Source organism: Staurois parvus, unplaced genomic scaffold (assembly GCF_062004578.1).
Source record: "Staurois parvus isolate SC_StPar_1 unplaced genomic scaffold, SC_StPar_1.0 ptg001153l, whole genome shotgun sequence".
NCBI classification, from domain to species: domain Eukaryota; kingdom Metazoa; phylum Chordata; class Amphibia; order Anura; family Ranidae; genus Staurois; species Staurois parvus.
Window position 1 is genome coordinate 306,985 of NW_028318949.1, and position 26,442 is coordinate 333,426.

At 46.7% G+C, this 26,442-nt stretch overlaps 1 protein-coding gene across 1 annotated transcript; it reads left to right on the forward strand.

Annotated features, from left to right (window-relative positions):
- Positions 1-675: 675 nt before the first annotated feature.
- Positions 676-3,190, forward strand: HSPB3 (heat shock protein family B (small) member 3). The gene has a single exon (XM_089659410.1). The coding sequence runs from the start codon at positions 744-746 to the stop codon at positions 1,167-1,169; it is 426 nt and encodes a 141-aa protein (XP_089515536.1). The 5' UTR covers positions 676-743; the 3' UTR covers positions 1,170-3,190.
- The last annotated feature ends 23,252 nt before the right edge of the window (positions 3,191-26,442 follow it).

Genomic DNA, 26,442 nt, shown 5'->3' on the forward strand with positions numbered 1-26,442 from the left:
ATCTGAATGGGCCCTTAAATTTAGTTTGTACGTTTTTCTCTGAACACCCAGTAGTCTTCAGATAACTTTTAGATTTTTGATTAATTCTACAGGAAAAAGCTTGTGTTGATCATGCAACTTCATGGTAGAAAATCTGCTTTGGGTCTTACATTTCATTCACTGACCTATTTGCTGAGTGTCTTTGACTTCTATTCGTGCACCAACTGTGCGCAGTAGGCCCCTTATGGTTACCAGCATCCTGATTTTTTTTAAAGATCCTTGAAGCCAGTGAAAATGTAAGCTAAAGTTCTGAGCATTGTCCTTTTTTGTATTCTGTTGTCAAAAAAGAATGAGATGTGTGCATATGCTGTCTAAATTCAGTAGTTGTATTATTTACCCAAAATGTATTTGCAGGTCACAGTCATGTTATACTTGTTGACTGGAATTGCTGTTACAATACATTGGTTATTGTTTTACTAGGAATAAAATCAGTCATAACAATTATCCGAATAATTGCTGATAGACTAAACCACAGTTTGGACAGTAGGCTCTGCCAGACAACAGATTAGATCTATAAAAAACCTTTCCACATATTGTCTAAAAATAACATTAATCTTCATGACTATAAAACAGTCCAGGATAGATACTGAAAGCTCTGCCACTATAAATATATCTGCTTAAGCTAGAGTTATTGTAAGCAGTGGACCTTGTCTCTAATTTCAGCAGTTAGACAATTGTTCTTGCTGAACGTTGAGCTGTATACCATGGAGGGAATCACTATTCGACACTGGATAGAAACCCCAGTCAGGTACAAGGAGATATTTGCTGAGAAAAATCTTGAAGATCTTAAACTGGATCATTCACTTTATGCTCTGCCTGGGCCTCAATGTCCTGGATATCCAGAGAAAGAAAGGAAGGTAGACTCGGACAGTAGCACTGGAGCTAGCAAAGATTCTGAACCGCTGGAGATCCTGCTGGATGTGGTCCAGTTTCGTCCAGAAGACATCATCATTCAAATATTTGAAGGATGGCTCATAGTCAAGGCTGAACACGGGAGAAGAATGGATGAACATGGATTTGTTTCAAGAAGCTTTATGAGAACATATAAAATACCGAGTGACACCGAGTTGAAGGACTTGTCTGCCGTCTTCTGCCATGATGGAGTTTTGGCTATTCGCATTCAACAGTGACTAAGGTCTTTTTCACCAGCTCAGCTTTTCAGAATGTTTGCTCACCCCTTCTATCAAGATTGATTATTGCATTAGATTGGGTATTATTTTTGGATTTTGCATTAACATATGATGAAACTGGACTAAGTATAGATAGCACACAGATTAATTAGCAGCACTCAAGTTACTAAAAGCTAAAAATGGGGCAGTCCACATAAAAGTTATATTTTAGGTAAAGGTTAAAGCGGGGGGTTTGATCACCTGACTTTTTACATTTATCGAGGTCTCCAACCTTGAAGTATCGCTCCTCTTAGGGCCATGTAACACTAGATATCCTTTTGCTAACACCAAATTGTTAGTGACAGGAGCGCTCAACAGAGCAGAATAAAAACTCACTTGGTTCCACACATTGCTCCTTGGCAGAAACACTTCAGAATGTCACTTGCCAGCAATGGCTCATTCATTCAATTCGCCCAGCAGTGGAACAACAAATGGAAATGGGGAGTTATTATCGAAAAAATGACTAGTGTGAAATGACTCATACAAGGGTGTTTCCAACTACTCTCCATCATATATCAAAAAGAGAACAGGGCCACTCCTAACTGTACTGGTAGGACACTAGTGTGACATGACCCATACAACAAGGGTGTTCCTGACTACTATCCATCATATATCAAAAAGACAACGGGGCCACTCCTAATTGTATTGGTAGGACACTAGTGTGACATGACCCATACAACAAGTGTGTTCCTGACTACTCTCCATCATATATCAAAAAGAGAATGGGGCCACTCCTAACTGTATTGGTAGGACACTAGTGTGACATGACCCATACAACAAGTGTGTTCCCAACTACTCTCCATCATATATCCAATAGAGAACGGGCCACTCCTAACTGTATTGGTAGGACATTAGTGTGATATGACCCATATAACAAGTGTGTTCCCGAATGCTCTCCATCATATATCAAAAAGAGAACGGGACCACTCCTAACTGTACTGGTAGGACATTAGTGTGATATGACCCATACAACAAGGGTGTTCCTTACTACTCTCCGTCATATATCAAAAAGAGAACGGGCCACTCCTAACTGCAGTGGTGGTTGTACATAGTTAGTAACTCAAATGTGGAAATGTTACCAATAATGCTGTTTTTGTGAAATTTGTAGCAACCTGTAATCAATATTAATTAGATTTCAACTTACTGAAATCAGAGCACTGAACAATTGTGATTGCTATTGGTTACTGTACTTTGCTCTTACTCTTTCTGAATAAGCTCATTATAACATATGAGTAGTATTCTGATGCCATCTCTTCAAATTGTTTTGCTTTTTGTACTAGAGAAGTGAAGTGGATAATGTTATACAGATTTGCCATTTTTGTGCTACCATGATATCACTACAGAAGATGCACCTGTTAGCTATTTAGAGGTTAATTTACTAAAATTGGAGAGTGTAAAATCTGGTGCAGCTCTGTATAGAAGCCAATCAGCTTCCAGGATTTATTGTCAAACAGATTTTGCACTCTGAAACTACAGGAAATAATTGTCAGGAGCAATAACTCATGTAATTTCATAAAGTGACACTAAAGCAAAACCTGGACCTTTGCTTGGATTAAACATCCATTTTATGACAACGGTGTCGGTGTTGTTATTAGAAACCTCCTATCATAATTCCTGATCACAAATTGGATTGTTATAAGCCTCATTTTACTGGTCCTGACATCAAACATGGATGCAAAAACGTAACATTTGATTGACATCATCTGGGTGGAAGACACCTGGTTCCCCTGCAACCACAATATTCCCTTACAGTTTATCTTCATGTAGACAGGCTTATTCAATAAGGAAAGAACAATATAAAAAGGGGAGCAACCATATCAGAATAATTTTTTCCTGGCCTGACTACAGTAAGCTGAAATTCGATTGGATACAAAATGTTTATAATTAGTACTTACAATTGCTTAGAATTATTGCACTGTCTTACTGAATAAGTCTGAATGAATTTGTAAAGACAATTTATAAAGCATTAATTACAGAAACTATTCTTGTTGTTGCAGTGCAGTTTTGTTGATGTTTTGACAACTGAATTAACCGGTTCCCCCCACCGCCCTATAGCAGAACTACTGTTACAGGGCACTAGGGCTGCGCAAAATCACAAGTGTGTGTGTGTGTAGATTATATATATATACAGTCATGGCCGAAATTGTTGGCACCCTTGATATTTCTCCAGGAAATCATGTATTTCTCACGAAACGTATTGCATTAACACATGTTTTGCTATACACATGTTTATTCCCTTTGTGTGTATTGGGACAAAACAAAAAAAGGGAGGAAAGAAAGCAAATTCGACATAATGTCACACAAACCTCCAAAAATGGGCTGGACAAAAGTATTGGCACCCTTTCACAACTGCGGATAAATAAGAATGTTACAAGCATGTGATGCTCCTGTAAACTCACCTGGGGCAAGTAACAGGTGTGGGCAATATAGAAATCACACCTGAAAGCAGATAAAAAGGAGAGACGTTCACTTAACCTTTGCATTGTGTGTCTGTCTGTGCCACACTAAGCATGGACAACAGAAAGAGGAGACGAGAACTGTCTGAGGACCTGAGAACCAAAATTGTGGCAAAATATCAACAATCTCAAGGTTACAAGTCCATCTCCAGAGAACTAGATTTGCCTTTGTCCACAGTGCGCAACATTATCAAGAAGTTTGCAACCCATGGCACTGTAGCTAATCTCCCTGGTCGTGGACGGATGAGGAAAATTGATGAAAGATTGCAACGCAGAATAGTCCGGATGGTGGATAAGCAGCCCCAAACATGTTCCAAAGACATTCAAGCTGTCCTGCAGGCTCAGGGAGCATCAGTGTCAGCGCGAACTATCCGTCGACATTTAAATGAAATGAAACGCTATGGCAGGAGACCCAGGAGGACCCCACTGCTGACACAGAGACATAAAAAAGCAAGACTACAGTTTGCCAAAATGTACTTGAGTAAGCCAAAAGCCTTCTGGGAAAACGTCTTGTGGACAGATGAGACCAAGATAGAGCTTTTCGGTAAAGCACATCATTCTACTGTTTACCGAAAACGGAATGAGGCCTACAAAGAACAAAACACAGTACCTACGGTAAAATATGGTGGAGGTTCAATGATGTTTTGGGGTTGTTTTGCTGCCTCTGGCACTGGGTGCCTTGACTGTGTGCAAGGCATCATGAAATCTGAGGATTACCAAAGGATTTTGGGTCGCACTGTAGGGCCCAGTGTCAGAAAGCTGGGTTTGCGTCCAAGATCCTGGGTCTTCCAGCAGGACAATGACCCCAAACATACGTCAAAAAGCACTCAGAAATGGATGGCAAAGAAGCGCTGGAGAGTTCTGAAGTGGCCAGCAATGAGCCCAGATCTAAATCCCATTGAACACCTGTGGAGAGATCTTAAAATTGCTGTTGGGAAAAGGTGTCCTTCCAATAAGAGAGACCTGGAGCTGTTTGCAAAGGAAGAGTGGTCCAAAATTCCGGGTGAGAGGTGTCAGAAGCTTATTGATGGTTATAGGAAGCGACTGATTTCAGTTATGTTTTCCAAAGGGTGTGCAACCAAATATTAAGTTAAGGGTGCCAATACTTTTGTCCAGCCCATTTTTGGGGTTTTGTGTGACATTATGTCATATTTGCTTTTCTGCCTCTGTTTTATATTTGTTCCAATACATACAAAGGGAATAAACATGTGTATAGCAAAACATGTGTTAATGCAATACCTTTTTTGTGTGAAATACTTGATTTTCAGGAAAAATATCAAGGGTGCCAACAATTTCGGCCATGACTGTATATATATATATATATATATATATACGTGATTTTGCATTTCTGGGTAGGGGGAGCACACGCAGGCGAGCGCCGCCCTATCCGCACCGCCAGAGATTCCCTGCCAGCACCTGGCGATCGCTGAGAAACAGTGAAAGGGGAGAGGTCTGTGTGAAAAACAACACAGATCTCTCCCCTGTCAGCATGGACATGCTGCTTTGTATTGCTGTGCAGAGCAGAGCAATACAAAGCAACATGTTTCCCTAGTAAAACACACACAGCACACATAGTTAAACAGCACACAGTTAATCCTTTGATCGCCCCCGACGTTAACCTCTTCCTGCCCAGTGTCATTAGTACAGTGTCAGTACTTTTTATTAGCACTGATCACTGTATTAGTGTCATTGGGATGTCAGTGGCAGTTAGTCAGTTCCCCCACGTGTCAGAATGCCCACCACAGTCCCGCAGACCCGCTATAAGTCGCTGATTACTGCCATTATTTAGTATATATATATATATAAAAAATTCCAATATATATACCGCCATTTGTAGATACTATAACTTTCACATAAACCAATTAATTTACATGGATTGGGATTGTGTTTAGCAGAAAACAGAAAACATTTTGGCTTAAATTAATGATGAAATTTGATTTTTTTATTTTTTTTTACTGGATTTGTTTTATAGCAAAAAGTTCAAAAATATAGTTTTGTCTTCAAAATTGTTGCCCTTTTTTGTTTATAGCACTAAAAATTAAAAACGCACTGGCGATCAAATACCACTGAAGGAAAGCTCAATTTGTGAGGAAAAAAAGAACATACATTTCATTTGGGTACAGTGATGTATGACCACACAGTTGTCAGTTAAAATAACACAGCGCCGTATCGCAAAAAATGGCCTGGTCAGGAAGGGGGTAAATCCTCTGCAGGGCAAGTGGTTAAAATACATTTCTGAAAAAAAAATGTCAACAGTTAATTTTGTCTAAACTTTAAATTCACTAAAGTTAATTGCAAGCAGTTATTTTATAGGTGTATTGCTTTTGCTATTGAAAATTGATTTTCTTTTTCACTAATAGCAATACCACATGAATTTACTGTGAGAATACTATATTTAGTGTATACTTATTACTTATTAGAAATGTAATAGTAGCATCAGGATGGTGATAACTGAGTTCCAATAAAAATTATCATGAAATGAAACAATGAATGCTGTCCATCTAGTGAACTGATGATAATTAGAATTATTATGCACACTCAATAGGGCAGCACAGTGGCTAAATGGTTAGCACCTCCGCCTGGCAGTAAGTACTAGGGTCATTGGTTCAAATCTCAGCCATGGCACCACCTTCCTTAAGTTTGCATGTTCTCCCTGTGCCTGCGTGGGTTTCCTAGGGGAACTCCAGTTTCTTCCCACACTCCAAAGACATGCCAGTAGGTTAATTGGATCCTGTCTAGATTGGCCCTAGTATGTGTATGTATAAATGTACGTTAGGGACCTTAGATTGTACGCCCCTTGAGGGTTAGGGACTGATGTGAATGTACAATATATATGTAAAGCGCTGCATAAATTGATGGCACTATATAAGTACCTGAAATAAATGAATAAATAAAAACTGTCCATATTGTCCCTTATCTACTGGTCAGATTCACTTTCATTCTCCAGCTGTCATTTGTTTTATTTACAGGTGAAACTCAAAAAATTAGAATATCGTGCAAAAGTTCATTTATTTCAGTAATGCAACTCAAAAGGTGAAACTAATATATGAGATAGACTCATTACATGCAAAGCAAGATAGTTCAAGCCGTGATTTGTCATAATTATGATGATTATGGCTTACAGCTCATGAAAACCCCAAATCCACAATATCAGAAAATGAGAATATTGTGAAAAGGTGCAATATTCTCCGCTCAAAGTGTCCCACTCTAATCAGCTAATTAAACCATAACACCTGCAAAGGGTTCCTGAGCCTTTAAATGGTCTCTCAGTCTGGTTCAGTAGGAATCACAATCATGGGAAAGACTGCTGACCTGACAGTTGTGCAGAAAACCATCATTGACACCCTCCATGAGGAGGGAAAGCCTCAAAAGGTAATTGCAAAAGAAGTTGGATGTTCCCAAAGTGCTGTATCAAAGCACATTAATAGAAAGTTATGTGGAAGGGAAAAGTGTGGAAGAAAAAGGTGCACAAGCAGCAGGGATGACCGCAGCCTGGAGAGGATTGTCAGGAAAAGGCCATTCAAAAGTGTTGGGGACTTTCACAAGGAGTGGACTGAGGCTGGAGTCAGTGCATCAAGAGCCACCACACACAGACATGGGCTTCAAATGTCGTATTCCTCTTGTCAAGCCGCTCCTGAACAACAAACAACATCAGAAGCGTCTCTTACGTGGGCTAAAGAAAAACAGACCTGGTCTGTTGCTCAGTGGTCCAAAGTCCTCTTTTCTGATGAGAGCAACCTTTGCATCTCATTTGGAAACAAAGGACCCAGAGTATGGAGGAAGAATGGGGAGGCACACACTGCAAGATGCTTGAAGTCCAGTGTGAAGTTTCCACAGTCTGTGTTGATTTGGGGAGCCATGTCATCTGCTGGTGTTGGTCCACTGTGCTTCATTAAGTCCAGGGTCAATGCAGCCGTCTACCAGGAGATTTTGGAGAACTTCATGTTTCCTTCCACAGATGAGCTTTATGGGGATGTTGACTTCATTTTCCAGGAGGACTTGGCACCTGCCCACACTGCCAAAAGCAGTAAAACCTGTTTCAATGACCGTGGGATTACTGTGCTTGATTGGCCAGCAAACTCACCTGACCTGAACCTCATAGAGAACCTATGGGACATTGCCAAGAGAAAGATGAGAGACATGATACCGAACAATGCAGAAGAGTTGAAGCATCCTGGTCTTCCATAACACCTCAGCAGTGCCACAGGCTGATAGCTTCCATGCCACACCGCATTGAGGCAGTAATTGCTGCAAAAGGGGCCCAAACCAAGTACTGAGTACATATGCATGCTTTTACTTTTCAGAGGTCCGATATTGTTCTATGTACAATCCTTGTTTTATTGATTGCATGTAATATTCTAATTTTCTGAGATTGTGGATTTGGGGTTTTCATGAGCTGTAAGCCATAATCATCACAATTATGACAAATCACGGCTTGAACTATCTTGCTTTGCATGTAATGAGTCTATCTCATATATTAGTTTCACCTTTTAAGTTGCATTACTGAAATAAATGAACTTTTGCACGATATTCTAATTTTTCGAGTTTCACCTGTATGTATCTATTTTTATTACTTTTTTTTGTAGTAAAACAGTTTTTTATTGCTAATTATGGTCTTTCTTATTCTGCTGTAATGGGAAGATTGTGTGTTGACTGCACTGCAATGAAAAAACAGACATTTCCTGAATTGGAGCCCGTTCAGATAATGTGATAATGCAGTGATCTCCACTGCATAATAAAGTGCATGTGTTATTGCAGTGCTGCATATTGTGAATGGGCCTTTATGAAAGTGAATTTTTGTAAATAAGTTAAAGCTGTATTCATTAACATACCCAATCAAGTGCTAACCAAAATCCCATTTTTAAGTTCCTGTGCACAAGACTGGTATGGAAAATAAACACAGGTTCATCTTATTGGGTAACATTCACTTTGCTGGGTAAACATCCTTTGCTCCTTTAGTAAATCAACAAACCACCTCTCAAGCTCTCAAAAGTAGTAGTCATCAGTTAAATGTATTTTGCAAGGTAGGTATTCCTCGGGAGAAAGTCTTGGTGGTGCAGCCCTAAACAGACCGGGAGAAACAACCATAAACTGAAAAAGAACACACACGGGGCACAAACGCCTAGCGCATTACCTAAGATTTAGTTGGAGAAATATATAGAAAAAAAGTCAATTTCATACTCACAAACGACAGAAGTCATTGTGCATACAGTATATGTAAAAAACTGATGGTCAACCAACATGGTGGCAGGTTTCCAACTGTTGGTGATGACGGCACACTGACGTGTTTTGGGACTAAAGGAAGGGGGCACATCCCCGAAACGAGTCAGTGTGCTGACATCACCAACAGTTGGGAACCTGCCACCATGATGGTTGACTGTCTTTTTTTACATATATGCACAATTACTTCTGTCTTTTCAGAGTATATATTTCTCTAAATAAATCTTGGGTAAGGCGCTAGGCTTTTGCGCCCCCTCTGTGTTCTTTATCACTTTAGTAAATCAACCCTGCTACATTTACTGAATTTTAGAAGTCTCCTGGGATTCAGGGTGGTTGATGGTTGCAAAGCCAATCAAACCAACTTTGATAACGACGCAGCCCATCTATGCAGAGCTATCCAGAATCTCCAGTCACTGACAGCAATGAGCGCAATGAGGCTTTCCTGTATTCCTTTTCCTCAGGAAGAGCAACACATGATATCACATGATATTAGCAGGGCATGTCAGGGGCCAATAACTGGGAACACTTCCCTTGCAGGTCATGCATGGACATTTCTTGTTCACTGAGGATCATAACAGATTCTGTGGCAGTTCTAAAAGGTTTTGGGGGTTAAGTGGGGCACTGAAATACAGAATCTTAACATTCATCTGCAGAGCAAAGGGGTGATTTGATCTACATTTGATATCGAATAAAACAACCCTATCGGTACAGAAAAAAAAAGAGAGAAAAAATTTAAAGAGTAACTCCACTTTTGTTGAGAAAAAATATTGCCCTCTGGGTGAACAACATACATTGCAAGGATATGAATAAACTTTGTTGCAGTCCTACTTTTTGTTATTCTGATGTAATGGCTGTTTGTCTGTGTTCATGTGCAGAGTGCATCTGTATGGGAATGACTTCACAATTATCTGTCAGCTGCTGCACCTGCATGGCTCTGATGAAAACTGCAGGGTCTGCATCCCTTTATATGTGATTTCCTTTGGAAGTATCTCACCAAAAATAACATTTTTGATGCAGGGGATGATCAAAATGTGACTTGTATGTTAGTGCAGACTTCTGGAAAAATCAGTGAGCCAATCACACAATCAGGAAAATACATATCTGGGGGGTGTTCTGTACACCATCTGTGTACACCTCCAGGTATCCATATTACATTGCATTTTATAGAAATTGACAGTGCTGCAGCTTATAAAGGAAAGGTAATATTAAATAGCATTCAAATACAATATGAATTGTGTTGCAATTGTACTCGTTATATTACCCCCCCCCCATGAAAGTGGAGTTACCCTTTAAATAAAGTGGGCAAGATCTTGCAACGAAAAAAATGGGAAGCCCTTGGGTATGCAGGAGGTAAGGTATCTTGCTAAACACCCAGCCTCCAGCTCCTAAGAGAGGGACAACTGACCACTCCACTAAAACAAAACAAATGTGATGCTGTATGTTCTTGGATGGTTAGAAACACAATGAAATGTATATTTTTTTACACTGATTGTGCATGAAGGGAAGCCACAGTGACCAAAACAACTAAATCCCACAAACACCATGGGTGGGAGCAGTTCTGGGACCACAGCCTTCAGCACCCAATCCTAAGGGTGGCCATACAGGGATCAAAATGTGGCTGGTTCAGCAGGGACTGGCCAAATTTCGATCCTTGTGTCAGTAGATAGACTTCTGTACAACCAACCTGCGCAGGTTTTTCCTGGACAATTAGTGATAGTTTTATTCTGACAGCAGGGAAGTCTCCTCGCCATCAAAGCAAAATGGGAGTGACTCCCCCATCCACACTGAACAAGTCCTGGCTGGACATTTCCACCTGGTAATGATGTCGGGTGTCACCTTTATCCACCCTTTTTCCTTACCTGGCAACTACAAGCCAGGATCACCATGGCCAGCATGCAGCCATAACTTGCCCACAAGCCTCCAGAGAGGGGCAAGATCTTGCAAAGAAAAAAAATGGGAAGCCCTTGGGTATACAGGAGGTAAGGTATCTTGCTAAACACCCAGCCTCCAGCTCCTAAGAGAGGGACAGCTGACCACAAACGACCACTCCACTATAACAAAACAAATGTGATTCTGTATGTTCTTGGATGGTTAGACACACAATGAAATGTATATTTTTTTATACTGATTGTAATGTACCTGGTGATAAAGTCTAAAGAGCAGAGGTAGGCCTCTCTTACAGCTCTGTCTGGTAAGGTAACAGGGATGCCAAAGCACAGGAGTGGCAAGAGTGCCTGTAAAGTCTTCTGCCAGCAGATGCTGATGTTGATTTGATTTTACAGTAAATGGGTGCAGGAGGTAGTGGGCTTGCAGGAGGTGAAGGGATGGGTCTCAAAACCAACTATCAGTCCTCATGTACGCTGGACATTTGTACAGCTGCTGCTTTTGGCTTTTGGTGTTTTTTTCTAGTCAGTAAACCCCCCAGCATGTTATCCTATGTGTCCATGCACACAGAGACTGTAATCAATGTTTTTTGGCTGGGACTTTTTTGGCTGGAAAAAAACCCCAGGACTAGTGAGTTTTTTTAGCTGTAAAAATGCTCTAATGCTGAAAAACGCATCAAAATGTGGTAAAACGCTGCAAACTGGCATCTCTGGACTTTTTTGATCAAAAAAATTTTTTTTTTTGGGAAAAAAAAATGCTAAAAAATGCAAATGTGGAAAAATGCTGCTAATCGCTGCAAAACGCCGCTAAACGCTAATGCAAAAACACTAAAAAAATATGAATTTACACAGCTAACATTACCAGCATTATCAAAATGTCCAGTGTGCAGGAGGACTCAAAATTAAAGCAAAATCTACCCCTGCCGTGCTTGCCCCCCTTAATTACTCATTATGTATCGGGGGGACAGAACAAGGAGAAATACCAACTTTATTCCATGATCCAGGAGGTTTCTTCCAGTGGTGTGGTCGGTACCCCTTCAGCCTCCTCTGTAAGGTGCTCCCGGTCGCAGTAGCACATTTGCTCCCACAGCTTACATACAGGGTTAATATAATGATGTAGAGGGACTGCACCCAGACCAAAGTGTAGAGGAGAATGAGAAAGGGTTGGAGCTGGCAGGAGCGGGGGATAGGGTAACTAATCCTGACAGTTCCTACACCCCACTAGACAAGTGCTTGGGCCCCCACGGCAAGGGGAGAATTTTTCTAATTTCTGAAATTGGACTTTTTGTAATGTCAATAATTCTATCCTAATTAGAAGACATCCACTTAGCAACATACTAACATAAAATGAATACTGGAACAGGAAGCTCCTGAAGCACTGGTTGGGAACCTCTGCAGTTTCACTGCTGCCTCTGTGATTTTCATGTGGTTTTTCATACAGAAAATGGGAACTCAGTAAGCCCACCTAGTGCTGCAGACCTGGTCTTTCTAAATGTCAGTGTTATTTAGTTTCCCTGATTAAAGCTACATATTTATCATGAAAACGATGTTATCAAGTGACTGAGCCTGATGAATAACATACAATTCCAATAATTAGTATTAATACGAGGTGGTATAAAAAAGTTTTGAGACTAGTTTTGTAACACACCAACAGATGGCAGCACAAGCCTGCATGCACAGTCACAGGGAGCACCGTCCTTCATAAGACAGTGTGCAAAAAGACATCACCTTGTGTACATCAGGAGCTGTGCAAAAGGTGCTATTCTAACCACATGCATTACCACGTCTGCTATTTCATCATGGACAGCAAGTTAGAACAAAGAGCAAACATGAAATTCTACATGAAACTGGGCAAATCGTTGGATCTCCACAATGTTCGGAAAGTGGCAAACTTTGAGCTGGATCTTCATCTTGGGGAAGAAGGCTTTTTTGGTGTTTGAGCTTGTTGAAGGTCTTCCTGATCTCCCGTCATCTTCCAGTAATGTTCTTCCACTCCTGAAGCGCATTGCCACTCAAAACACTTCGAGCAACTCGAGCAGATTTGCCCAGCTTCTTGTGTAATTCAAAAGGTATACTGCTGCATGTCTTTGGTAAAAAAAAAAGGATTTAAAAAATCCCAATAAGTGTATATTATTATTATTATACAGTATTTATAAAGCGCCAATAGTTCGCTCAGCGCTGTACATTACAAAGGGGGACAGAACATGTGACAGAACAATACCAATACAATGCAAAACATGAGGGGATTGAGGGCCCTGCTCTTTGGAGCTTATAATCTAGGAGGGAGGGGATGGTGGTACAGGAGGAGATAGCTGTGGGGGATGGAGTGGTAGGAAGAGTGGAGGAGGTCGGTCAAGTTAGCAGGGGGTAGGGTAGGCTTCCCTGAAGAGATGGGTTTTCAGGGTGCGCCTAAAGGAGAGTAGGTGATAATCTGATGGGTTGAGGCAGGGAGTTCCAGAGGATTGGTGACACCCTGGAGAAGTCCTGGAGGCGGGCATGGGAGGAGGAGACCAGGGAACTAGAGAGAAGGAGGTCTTGTGATTGTTTTGTGTGAAAGTTATAGCATCTACAAACTATGGTATATATACTGGAATTTTTATTTATTTATTGTCTCCCTGCAGCCAGTAGATCCCAGTAATTAGGCTCCACTTGATGCTGGCTGCTGGGAAGGTACATAACCTCTCCCTTGTTTTGCATCTTTGCTTCAGTGTTTTGCCTATTAGCCAGAGACCAGGTTGCTAATTGTTCCTGATCCTGACTCCTGCCATGATCCTGTACCCTGCTACCTCTCATCTGCTCCCCTTGTTCCTGATCCCATTCCTTGTTCCCCCTTCCTGACCATTTCTTGCACCTCTGGTTTTACACTGTTGTTCTGTGCTTCCCATTTGCTTGTATATATTGTAATGATATGTTTGCTAGTTAGGTTTGCTGTCATTTGGTTACTGTTCACTTCTGTTTTCACTGTTACTTTGTATACCGTTTGCGGTTTTTGGATGGGGTTTTGTTTCACTATTATTAAATCTTTCTTAAATCATATTTGGTCTGATTCCGGCTTGAGTATGGCGTTCTGATCTGGTCATCCCTGCTGCCGCTGGATACCTACACTCTGTATCCCTTACACTAAGTGACGGAATGATAAGGCCACAGTCTGCATATTGGTAGGTATTAGTGCCCTTTAATTGTTACCCTTCCTGAAATGATGTAACGAGAGGAGATGGTGCATTTTTATATGCCAGCTGTGGTTAGGGCCCAGTGCACTTGAAGGTATAGGAGCAGCACACCCCTGATCAGTATAGATGTAGAGCTGTGCTGAATATGAGGTTGAGAGCCCTCTGAAGGGCTGACCCACCAGGACGGTGATTGAAGACACTTGGGAGCAGACAAAGAAACCTTGACCCCTCAACTCTTGCCTAGCAGGTCCCTTAGCTTAGTTTAGAGTGGCCCCCAGGCCAATGGAGGATCTCCTCCCTGTGTGAGTAACACCTCCACTAAAGAGGCTGTAATATCTGAGGAAGATGGCTGTGTGATGTGAGACTTTGAAGTGTTCTGCACTTTTGTGACCACCATATCAAAAGACATGAGAAGGAGGGAAGTGTTCTACTGATGTAGTGAAAGTGCATCCCAGGGAGGGTTCAGTACAGGGAAAGAGATGGGAGAGAGCAGGGGACCAGGACAGTGCAGGCCAGGACAGGTCATGCAAAAAGAGCCAGCTACCAGGAAGCTGTACAACAGTAATGGTGTAGGGGAGGGGACCAGTGAGCTCCTGTCAGGGCAGGAGTGGTGGAATGGACAGGCAGGCCTAATGGTAGGGTCATGCACCGACTGACGACAGCCACCACCCGCAGACCGGAGTCCCTCAGGGCGTGGAGTCTAAGTCCCAGGCTGCCTTTCCCCAGGGCCCCTGATGATGGGGATGGACTTGACGCAGCCAGAGACCAGGTCGCGGCCCCCGAATAACCCCAGCTGCGGCAATGGCCGCCGCCAATGGCGTAAGCTGGTGGGAACCAGATGGGAAACGATAGCGTGGTCGGACAGGCTGGGTCGATAACAGCGGGACAGACAGTACAAGATGGTAGGCAAGAATACTCAGCTCAACAAAAGGCTTCTGAGGAAAGTGGGCGTGAAAAGCGCAGAGGAGGGCAGGAGCATGAACATCCGCGGAAGGAACCCAGGAACGTTCCTCAGGACCATAACCACGCCAATGGACCAGGAACTGCACCCGAACCGCAGACCAACTGTCAGGGCTCCCATGTATGACCAGAGGTGTGTGACTGATGCAGGAAAACGCAGACTTCAGATATGTGATAAACAATACAATTTATTAACACTAACCATACAAACATAAACGCAGTGCAATACTAAAACATAACACAGTGCAAACAAACCAAACCAAACCACCCACAGATAACAGTACATACAAGCAAGCGTCGTCAGGCAGGCCGGGTCAATATCAATTGGGCAGGTAGGTACAGGGGGAGCAAGCAGAGAATGGTCGGGGTCACAGGCCAGGTTCAGCAGGTAGCAAGCAGCGTAGTACAGAGGGTCAGGCAGAGGGATGGTCAGGGTCACAAGCCAGAGATCAAAACAGGTAACAAGCAGCGTAGTACAGAGGGTCAGGCAGAGGGACAGAAACAGGATGCAGGACAGATACAGGGCCCAGGACAAACACAACACCAAGGCAGAGTCTGTGAGTCTGGCCATCCCTTAAATACCCCAGCATCATCAGTTCCAGGTGTTAGCTGGCTGAAAGGTTGAGTCTCTTATTGCTGGGAGCACCCGCTGGCCAGCCCTGGTACTGCAGATCAAAAGGCAGGTGAGTCCCACCATTGCTGGCCAGTCCATTCCTAACAGTACCCCCCCCCAAGGAGCGGCCTCAGGACGCTCCAAACAGTCCTAGCTGGGCAAAATGTTCCACCGCCCGGGTCTGGTAACTGGCGGGATATCAAAGACTGGCACACCGGGCAGGACTCCGGGCAGCGGCACACCGGGCTGGACTCCGGGCAGAGGCACACCGGGCTGGACTCCGGGCAGAGGCACATCGAGCAGAGGCACACCGGGCAGAGGCACATCGGGCAGAGGCACATCGGGCAGAGGCACATCGGGCAGAGGCACATCGGGCAGGACTCCGGGCAGAGGCACATCGGGCAGGACTCCGGGCAGAGGCACATCGGGCAGGACTCCGGGCAGAGGCACATCGGGCAGGACTCCGGGCAGAGGCACATCGGATTACCAGGCGAAGCAGCAGGCAGCGGGCCACCGGGCGGAGCAGCAGGCACCGGGCCCCCGGGCGGAGCAGCAGGCACCGGGCCCCCGGGCGGAGCAGCAGGCACCGGGCCCCCGGGCGGGGCGACATGCATCGGGCCCCCGGGCGGAGCAGCAGGCACCGGGCCCCCGGGCGGAGCAGCAGGCACCGGGCCCCCACGCGGGGCGACCGGGCCCCCGGGCGGGGCAGCAGGCATCGGGCCCCCGGGTGGGGCAGCAGGCATCGGGCCCCCGGGCGGAGCAGCAGGCACCGGGCCCCTGGGCGGAGCAGCAGGCACCGGGCCCCCGGGCGGAGCAGCAGGCACCGGGCCCCCGGGCGGAGCAGCAGGCGTCGGGCCCCCAGGCGGGGCGACCGGCGTCGGGCCCCCAGGCGGGGCGGCAGGCGCCGGGCCCCCAGGAGGGGCGACAGGCATCGTGCCCCCAGGCGGGGCGACAGGCATCGTGCCCCCAGGCGGGGCGACAGGCATCGTGCCCCCAGGCGGGGCAACAGGCATCGTGCCCCCAGGCGGGGCAACAGGCATCTGTCACGGAAATTTTGTATTATTGGTCGAACTTTAAATGTGTCATATATTCGTGTTATTCATATGTCTCTCGTGTGGCTTAATTAAAGCTCTGAAGGCTGCAATTGGGCCATGCGCATGTACAATGTATGTATTACAGTACTCAGCTTGGTAATGGATGAGATGGCAGATCTGCGCTTATAGACCGGCGTGTATACCACCACGGCATTCCATGCGAATGCTGCTGTCAGTAGACCGTGGGCCTGTATCCGCATATCAGCAGCATGGTACCACATGGGCTTCATAACGCAATGCGCAAGCGGTGTGAACTCCGTGTGTAGGCTTATGCATATCTTACAACCCATTACTAATCTGAACTGTATCTCGGATGGATGTGTTTTAATAAAGATCGTATCGGGCCCATCCAGGTACAGACTGATATTTTTAGGGAGATGCTTGTGCAGAGAATTTTGCATACCAATAGAAGCTAGTAGGACAGGAAATATGACCTCAGATGGCTCATAGGGGGGAAGGGGAGGAAGTCTGCTGACCTCAGAAGACTCATGGGGGAGGACCAGTGATAGATAATAGCAAAGGCTATGCTCCAATTGGAATGTACATCCTCTGTATAGGCAATCCCCATTGCATTGTTCGGTGGGAGGGATTGACTTTATTCATGTGGGGGGCATGTGTGTATTTTTAATAAAACAGAGAGCTGGGTCTAAAATCAGCCCTTATGTGGATTGCAACCAGCCTTAGAGTGTCGTGTGATCATTCTAGGGTAACGGAGCTCCAATCACCCACAAATTCAACAGAACCAAAGTATTTGGATGGGCAGGAATCGTGTAGTTTGGCTGCAGTCGTGGTAAGCGAGATTCGCACAGCTTTATGGGGGATTTCTGCGCATCCAACTGCGAGTACTCACGGTAAGGAGAAATTCGTTAAAGCGAATTTCCAAGACAGTTTGGCGAGCCTGGTGGATACTAACGCGTATTCTTGCGTAGCTAACCTAGAACGAGGGGGGAATGGCCATCATGAACTAGCAAAAAGTATGCCGGCACATTTCAGGTCTCTCTGCCATTAAGAGGATCGCTTTTTGCGTGTTCGTGTGGCTGATTTCGCTCTCTGTTAGCTAACAAGAAATACCGCTTAACAAGGACCTCGTTTTTTGTCCTAAACTCTTGATTTGTGGGTGAAAGACGAGGGTTTGTCTCTGCGGAGAGCAGCAGAGGGGTGGGTTTTGGTTGGCTGGATTTGGTCAAGTTTAAAAATCTTCCAACCAAAAATTAAACGGGTATATGTTTTAGTGGGTAAAAGTTGTTGCATAGTGTTAGGTAAGTATTTGTGGGCTGTAGGTACTGTGGTAATTGCTCTACCCCCTCCACGTGAGGTAATTATTACAGTGCTGAAAGGCTTAGGTTAATTGTTAACTGTTGTAAGATCTGTGTTATGTGGTCTGTACAATGTTTTGTGGTACTACTGCTCCCAGCAAGCATGCAGCAGGGGGTCCTTTCTGTTACATGTGCATGTTAGTGTGATATGTTGGTGTTTTATGTCCGTTCTGTGATTGTGCCCAAATTGTGTTGTATGTGTACTTCATATTGTTGTGTAATTGTCCAGTGTATGTTCTGTCTAAAAGTCTGTTTTATGTAAGAGGCAATTTTGAGGCTAGAGTCTGCCGTGTGTTTCCCTGTGGGGGGTCATTCTAGTGTTACCATGTGCTTCCCTGGGGGGGGTCATTCTAGTGTTACCATGTGCTTCCCTGTGGGGGGTCATTTTCTTGACTAAACCACATGGACTCCTTTTGTTTGGTGGCCATTTTGTTGGCTACCAAATGTGCAGTAATCTCTATGCAATGTGCATGAAGTTTCCTATATGCATTTGACCCATATTGTGTTTTTAATCCAAATTTTTTACAGTTTCATTTGTTTGCTTTTAGCTTTAAATTTGCGTATTGCCAGCCAATTTAAAGTGTATTAAGCGAGTTTTCCCTTCACGTGTTCCACATTTAATGAGCGCGGTGTAGTCTGGGTTTTTGCACATAGATTTCTTGTATAGTGATTATGTTTTTCTTGTGTTTTTCCTGTTAAAAGTAGTTCCTTATTGTAAAGCGGGTTTGTTTTAAGCTGCTGTGTCGCGTGTTTCACGTCCAGCAGACTTTTTGTGTAAACGGTTCTAGGTGGTTGCAGTAAAGATTGCGTGTATAACGTGGATCGTTTAGCGGTGCTGATAGGAGTGATTTTTGCGTCAGCAACAAGGTTACTTTTGGCGCAGTTTTTCGGTTTACCTCTGTGTAATTGTTTTACTGTGAAACGTCCCGTGTTTTTCATAAGGATCCACTTTGTCCTTTTTAACAGTTTTTCAGGTTGAAAAAGGGTTTTTCTGTGTGTATTAGGAAAGTTTTTTTCTTTACACAAATTTCCTAAAGGTCAGTTAGCAGGTTTCTGCCCAACCAGTGACCCCTAAGTAACATCCAAGAACCCCTCTTTTTGTTTTGACTTGTGTTAGCTACTGTGTGCAGGGAGAGAAAAGCCACTTTCATCATTGTGCGGTGTGGCCTGCCAAACACAGTGGGTGATGAGAACCACATAAATTACGCTGTGCGAGTGGGCGGTCCAGGGAAGTAACGCTTAGCCTGGTTACCACAAACACTTCGGGTGGTCAGGATCACACAAATTGCGCTGTGGGAGTGGGAGGTGTGCTCTCAGTCTGACCGCCACTTGATGCGCTTCGGGTGATCGATAAGTATCACATAAATTACGCTGTGCTGGGAAAGTGGTGGAATCAGGCCTCTCGGTAGGATCCCACCGAGTGCTCCAGGGGGTAAACAGGTACCCGGACGCGGGATATATACCAGTGACTAGTCACGATGGGCAGTAGTCAGTCCATGAAGAGAGAGGGGGAACCAGCCCTCTTCAGGGTAAGGACAGCTGCACAACTGATGAAGGTGAGTTTGGGGGGGAAGTCTACAGAACCCCTCAAAAGGTGGAATAAATGGTCGAAGGGTACCAGATGGGAAATTCCCCGGGAAGGTACATTTGACGCATGGAGGTGGGAAAAATTCATCTCTGAATTTGAACCACGGATGCAGGCGTCAGAACTAGAGATCGCACAGCTATGGCTTCACAGGTCAATCCGATTAGGGAAGCAGGGCATACATAAACTGGTGTCTGTCCGGAAGAACCAGGTGATGTATACCTGGCCTCCAGAGGGAATAAAACAGGAGGATCCAGTGTCAGAGGTGGAGGAAGCTCTTTCAGGGCTGACTCTACTAAGGCAGGCAGGATCAGGGTCTGCTGGGGTCCCCCAACAACCAACAGTGGCTGAGATAAGTATAACTGCACCTGTCTCTTCTGTTAGTGACGTCACTCTTGACATACCTTCTGTGTCTTCTGTCTCTATGCCTCAGCCTCTGCCTCTACCTCTCCCTTCTCCCTGCTTCACCCCAGCTCCTTCTGTTTCCAACTATGAAGCCTACTCAACAACCGATTTGCAGACTATCTGTGAATCAAGGGGAATAGACACCCGGTTAAAAAACAGGGCGGATTGCATCAAAGCGCTACGAACCACTGATCAGACCCCTGCCCCCCAGCTATACCCTGATCTGAGGGACCTCAAACCTGAAGGTGCAGTAAGCGAGGTGGTTAATCTAAGCCCACCGATGATGCTGGGTCAGCCCTTGCACTCTTCCCGGACCGAGGCCTATCCAGTCAGGGTGCAGCAATTTGAAGGTCCTCCCAATGCACGTGGGGAACAGACTTTAGGGGAACGGGTAGTTTGGCATGTCCCCTTCACCCCGGCAGAGATCCGCACTATTCTGGCTGAGCTCCCGGACTATCAAGTCAATCCGAGAGGATTTGCTCGAATGTTTGGACAAAACCAGTTCAGCTATGGTATGAGCGGGTCAGATTGTGCACAGATCCTACGGGCAAAGGTGGGCATGGAAGTGGCCAGTACAGTGATTGCAGGGTGCTCTATAACCACGCATGAGGAGATGACTTCAGGGGGCAAAGAGTTCTGTACACAGCTAAAGGCAAAGCTTCCAGAAATGTATGGTGCTACCTCTACTACGGACATGATGAAGCTCACCCAGGGTCCTAATGAGGAAAGCGCCTGCTTCTGGCGCCGTCTCAAGCAGACGGCACTGGATGCAGATCTGGAAGTTGGACCTGATGCTCCAACTGAAGGGGTAAAGGTGACCGCGACGCACATTCTGTTGCGGGCCAAATTTTTGGAAGGCATCGATACTAAAATTCGGGAAAGGCTGGTTCTGGCCCGACCCGAATATAATGAGATGTCTATCCCTGCTATCCTTTCCACTCTTGCGGCAATAGAGAGGGAAATGGATAGAAGAAAACAAGACAAGGCCAAAGTTCTTATGTCCCAGACCCCACACGAAAAACCAAGGGATCTGGGTCACAGGAAGGATAGGCCCCCACCCAGGTGCTTCCAGTGCCACCAAACGGGGCACATGAGGAGGAGCTGTCCCCAATTACCTAAAGGTCGGTGGCAGTTCATTCCTGATGAGTCCTCCGCCCCTATGACCACCATGGTAAGTAACTCCTATGAATTCTCATAGGAAGTTGACAAATCGGTGTCGGCCCAGATCCATCTTTTTCTAGAGGAATTAAAATATCCCCTCCCTTGCCTCACTGACACCGGTGCAGCAAGAACGGTCCTGCGAAAACAGGACATCCAAGGCAAGGTACCCCTCTCAGGGGAAAGCCCTCCTAACCCCTACTAACCTCACTATCAAACGATGCACTATTCTTAACCCAGCTTCTCTTCTTCCTGTGTCGGAAGATGAGAAGGGGGGGGAGGACAGCAATGACAGTGCTGAATTTTGCAACACGACTAACAATACTAACACCTCTTCTGCTAACATGTCTTCTTTGTCCACTACTAATCTCTCTTCCAAAGGACACGACTGCATTTCTTTGGTGGAACTGGAGTCAGCGGCGACACACCCCATATCACCCCGAGAGTAGCGGTAAGGTTGAACGTCTTCCGATACCCAAAAACCTTGGCCTGAGTGTCTCCCCATTGCCCCCTATTCCATCCGGAATGCCCCTCGGCAACCACATGGGCTGTCACCCTACGAGGTGTTGTTTGGGGGACTTCCCAAAACAGGGTTGTACTTTCCTCAACAGTTGTCGTCTTTGCATTCACAGCTTACAGGTTATGTGCAATCTCTGCAACGGGAGCTGCAGAAGATACACCATCGGGTTCGCGAATCGCTCCCCGATCCAAATGCAATAACAGGTGTTCTTTCTATTGAGCCAGGTGATTGGGTCGTCCTAAAGAAACATCAAAGAACCGGACTCGAGCCACGGTTCACCGGACCATACCAAGTCCAGCTGACGACACCTACCTCACTCAAACTCGAGGGACGAGACAACTGGGTGCACGCAAGCCACTACAAGAAGCTTTTCAGCTACACCAGAGAATGAGGGGTGTCATTTTCCTTTTTCTTTTTGTTTGTATGTCTTACATGTGTGTGAACGGAGGAAAAGATGGCAGATACCCCAACCTTTTATTTAAAATGCACCTACGTTTAGCCAGAACCGCCAACAAAACCAACTGTTGGGTATGCTCTAAGCCCCCACCCAGTCATCACATGTCCGCAATGGCCGCTGTTCATGCCCTATATGACATCCGCGTCGGCATGAAAAAGCAAGGGACCCCTGGTCAGCCCCCACGTAGACATTTATCGGTAGAACTTAATGACACATTTTTAGCAGGTAACATCAGTTTCAGCACCAATATTAGCTCTAGCTCCTGTAGGACCCTCGTCAGTCCATTATGGGTAACTGGGCAGCTAGGCAGCCCTCAGGTGTGCTTTAACATCAGCTTTGGCACAGGTAACAAGTTTGTTGGGACTACCACCTGTGAGGGAGGTATAACTGTCAATCTGACTAACCAGACTTCCCTTCTGAGTAACCACACTGACCGACCAGACCACGTGTGTTGGAAGGACGGATGTGATGTGCAGACTGAGGGAGCAATCCCCCAGTCTGTGCAACTGTTGCTCAGTACCAGAGGCCGAACGAGGAACTCCTCCTGTTCTGCTCTGACAGGTCCATACTATTTTCTGTGTGGTTCGGCAGCCTATAGAACATTTCCCCAGAACGCGAAAGGTTCGTGTGCCCTCATAAAGCTAGTCCCCGCATCCTATGTAGTGATGGACCATGAAGAGTTGATGGTCCACAAGAAGGTAAGGATGGCAGGGAGAGTTCGCAGGGAACTGTTCTCTGAGGGCGACCAGGCATGGGCTTGGTTCCCCTCATGGACAGGATGGGGAATAGAACTTATGAAGCGCCTGAACAATTTTTCTGTCATCGTGGATAGTATGTTTAACGAGACCGTAGAGGCTGTCAGAGAAATTGCCCAAGAACAACGGCAGATGGGAATTTTAGTGCTTCAGGAGAAGATGGCCCTTGATTATCTTTTAGCCGCCAAAGGGGGGTTCTGTGAGTTCATCGGAGAGGATTGTTGTACTTGGATAGAAGACACCGATGACAAGGTCCAGGCCCATATGGACAAAGTTAGTGAACTACAGGGAAAAGCTAGAGCTATAGCTAGTGAGGGTTGGAATCCGTTCAAGGGTTTGGGAGGATTGGGAGATTTCCTGTTCTCCATCGGATCTTGGTTGAAGGAAGTGGGAGTGTATATCCTGATGCTTCTCTTTTTCATCTGCCTTTTATATGCCGCGGTGAGATGTTCCTGTTGCCTCATCGACCGTGTAAGCCAAGCTCGGGCAGACGACCACATCTCCATGCCCGCTCCGGGGATCCCACTCCAACCACTGATCGGGGGAAGACCTCACCAACCAACCACCTTCTCTACAGATTACGTCCTGGCTTCCCTCTAATTTATCTTTCTGAAGACCACATTCTCCAAGACCTTCAAGCAAGCTTCAAGCCTCATCATTGTTTGTGTCTGCGATTTGGAAAACTGTCTGGGTCGAGACCAGCCTTGTGTGGCCCCGTCTGCAGGGGCAATTTGAGAATCTGTTGCTGGATCTCCCCAGACCACCGTGGGATCACAAGCTTTATTCATACCACAAGTCTGTTTGTGGTTTTTGCAAGAGCCTTCCTGTAGTGAAGGTTCCAACGCTCTTGAGGATCATCGCTTCAATCAAGCCTGTTTGCGTCGAGTCTGCGTCGGGTCTTGTTGTTTCAGGTACCCCGTGGAGCTTTATTCTCAGGGACAACTACAGGAACTCTTTGAAGTTTGAGACTACACCCATCAAGCTGAAGAAGATCAAGAAGGGACACGAGGAGAATATGATAAAACAGGAGGGAATGTCATGGAAATTTTGTATTATTGGTCGAACTTTAAATGTGTCATATATTCGTGTTATTCATATGTCTCTCGTGTGGCTTAATTAAAGCTCTGAAGGCTGCAATTGGGCCATGCGCATGTACAATGTATGTATTACAGTACTCAGCTTGGTAATGGATGAGATGGCAGATCTGCGCTTATAGACCGGCGTGTATACCACCACGGCATTCCATGCGAATGCTGCTGTCAGTAGACCGTGGGCCTGTATCCGCATATCAGCAGCATGGTACCACATGGGCTTCATAACGCAATGCGCAAGCGGTGTGAACTCCGTGTGTAGGCTTATGCATATCTTACAACCCATTACTAATCTGAACTGTATCTCGGATGGATGTGTTTTAATAAAGATCGTATCGGGCCCATCCAGGTACAGACTGATATTTTTAGGGAGATGCTTGTGCAGAGAATTTTGCATACCAATAGAAGCTAGTAGGACAGGAAATATGACCTCAGATGGCTCATAGGGGGGAAGGGGAGGAAGTCTGCTGACCTCAGAAGACTCATGGGGGAGGACCAGTGATAGATAATAGCAAAGGCTATGCTCCAATTGGAATGTACATCCTCTGTATAGGCAATCCCCATTGCATTGTTCGGTGGGAGGGATTGACTTTATTCATGTGGGGGGCATGTGTGTATTTTTAATAAAACAGAGAGCTGGGTCTAAAATCAGCCCTTATGTGGATTGCAACCAGCCTTAGAGTGTCGTGTGATCATTCTAGGGTAACGGAGCTCCAATCACCCACAAATTCAACAGAACCAAAGTATTTGGATGGGCAGGAATCGTGTAGTTTGGCTGCAGTCGTGGTAAGCGAGATTCGCACAGCTTTATGGGGGATTTCTGCGCATCCAACTGCGAGTACTCACGGTAAGGAGAAATTCGTTAAAGCGAATTTCCAAGACACTTCGTGCCCCCAGGCGGGGCAACAGGCATCGTGCCCCCAGGCGGAGCGACAGGTCTCGGGCCCTCAGGCGGAGCGGCGGGCGCCGGACCCCCAGATGGAGCGACAGGTCTCGGACCCTCAGGCGGAGCGGCGGGCGCCGGACCCCCAGGCGGAGCGACAGGTCTCGGGCCCTCAGGCGGAGCGGCGGGCGCCGGACCCCCAGGAGGAGCGACAGGTCTCGGGCCCTCAGGCGGAGCGGCGGGCGCCGGACCCCCAGGAGGAGCGACAGGTCTCGGGCCCTCAGGCGGAGCGGCGGGCGCCGGACCCCCAGATGGAGCGACAGGTCTCGGGCCCTCAGGCGGAGCGGCGGGCGCCGGACCCCCAGGTGGAGCGACAGGTCTCGGGCCCTCAGGCGGAGCGGCGGGCGCCGGACCCCCAGGCGGAGCGACAGGTCTCGGGCCCTCAGGCGGAGCGGCGGGCGCCGGACCCCCAGGCGGAGCGACAGGTCTCGGGCCCTCAGGCGGAGCGGCGGGCGCCGGACCCCCAGGAGGAGCGACAGGTCTCGGGCCCTCAAGCGGAGCGGCGGGCGCCGGACTCCCAGGCGGAACGACAGGTCTCAGGCCCCCAGGCGGGGCGGCGGGCACCGAGTCACCAGGCACAACCGTGGGCTCCGAGTCAACTGGGATGATCGCTGGCACTGGGTCAGACATTGGATCGTCTGGCTGGACAGCGGGCATCGGGTCACCAGGCATCAGGTCATTTGGCTCGACAGCGGGCACCGCGTCATCTGGCAAGGCAGTGGGCTCCGAGTCAACTGGTATGACTGCGGGCACTGGGTCAGACATTGGATCGTCTGGCTGGACAGCGGGCACTGGGTCACCAGGCATCAGGTCATTTGGCTCGAGAGCGGGCACCGCGTCATCTGGCAAGGCAGTGGGCTCCGAGTCAACAGGCACGACAGTGAGCACCGGGTCATCAGGTACCGGATTGTCTGGCTCGACAGCGGGCATCGGGTCACCAGGTATGACAGCGGGCACTGGGTCACCAGGCATCAGGTCATTTGGCTCGACAGCGGGCACCGGATCAGGTACCGGATCATCTGGATCAACAGCGGGCATCGAGTCAACTGGCCTAATAGGATCGTCAGGCTGGATCAGTTCATCATGCTGGGTAGAGGCATCAGGCTGAATGCCGGCGTCCGGCTGAGTAGAGGCTTCAGGCCGAGTAGAGGCTTCAGGCCGAGTAGAGGCTTCAGGCCGAGTAGAGGCATCAGGCCGAGTAGAGGCATCAGGTCGAGTAGAGGCATCAGGCCGAGTAGAGGCTTCAGGCCGAGTAGAGGCTTCAGGCCGAGTAGAGGCTTCAGGCCGAGTAGAGGCATCAGGCCGAGTAGAGGCTTCAGGCCGAGTAGAGGCATCAGGCCGAGTAGAGGCATCAGGCCGAGTAGAGGCTTCAGGCCGAGTAGAGGCATCAGGCCGAGTAGAGGCTTCAGGCCGAGTAGAGGCATCAGGCCGAGTAGAGGCATCAGGCTGAAGAGAGGCATCAGGCTGCATACAGGCATCAGGCTGAAGAGAGGCATCAGGCTGCGTACCGGCATCAGGCTGAAGAGAGGCTTCAGGCTGAGTAGAGGCATCAGGCTGAGTAGAGGCTTCAGGCTGAGTAGAGGCTTCAGGCTGAGTAGAGGCTTCAGG

Bases quoted from the DNA above. Each gene is read 5' to 3' on its own strand.
- HSPB3 (XM_089659410.1), top strand. From the start codon at position 744: ATGGAGGGAATCACTATTCGACACTGGATAGAAACCCCAGTCAGGTAC.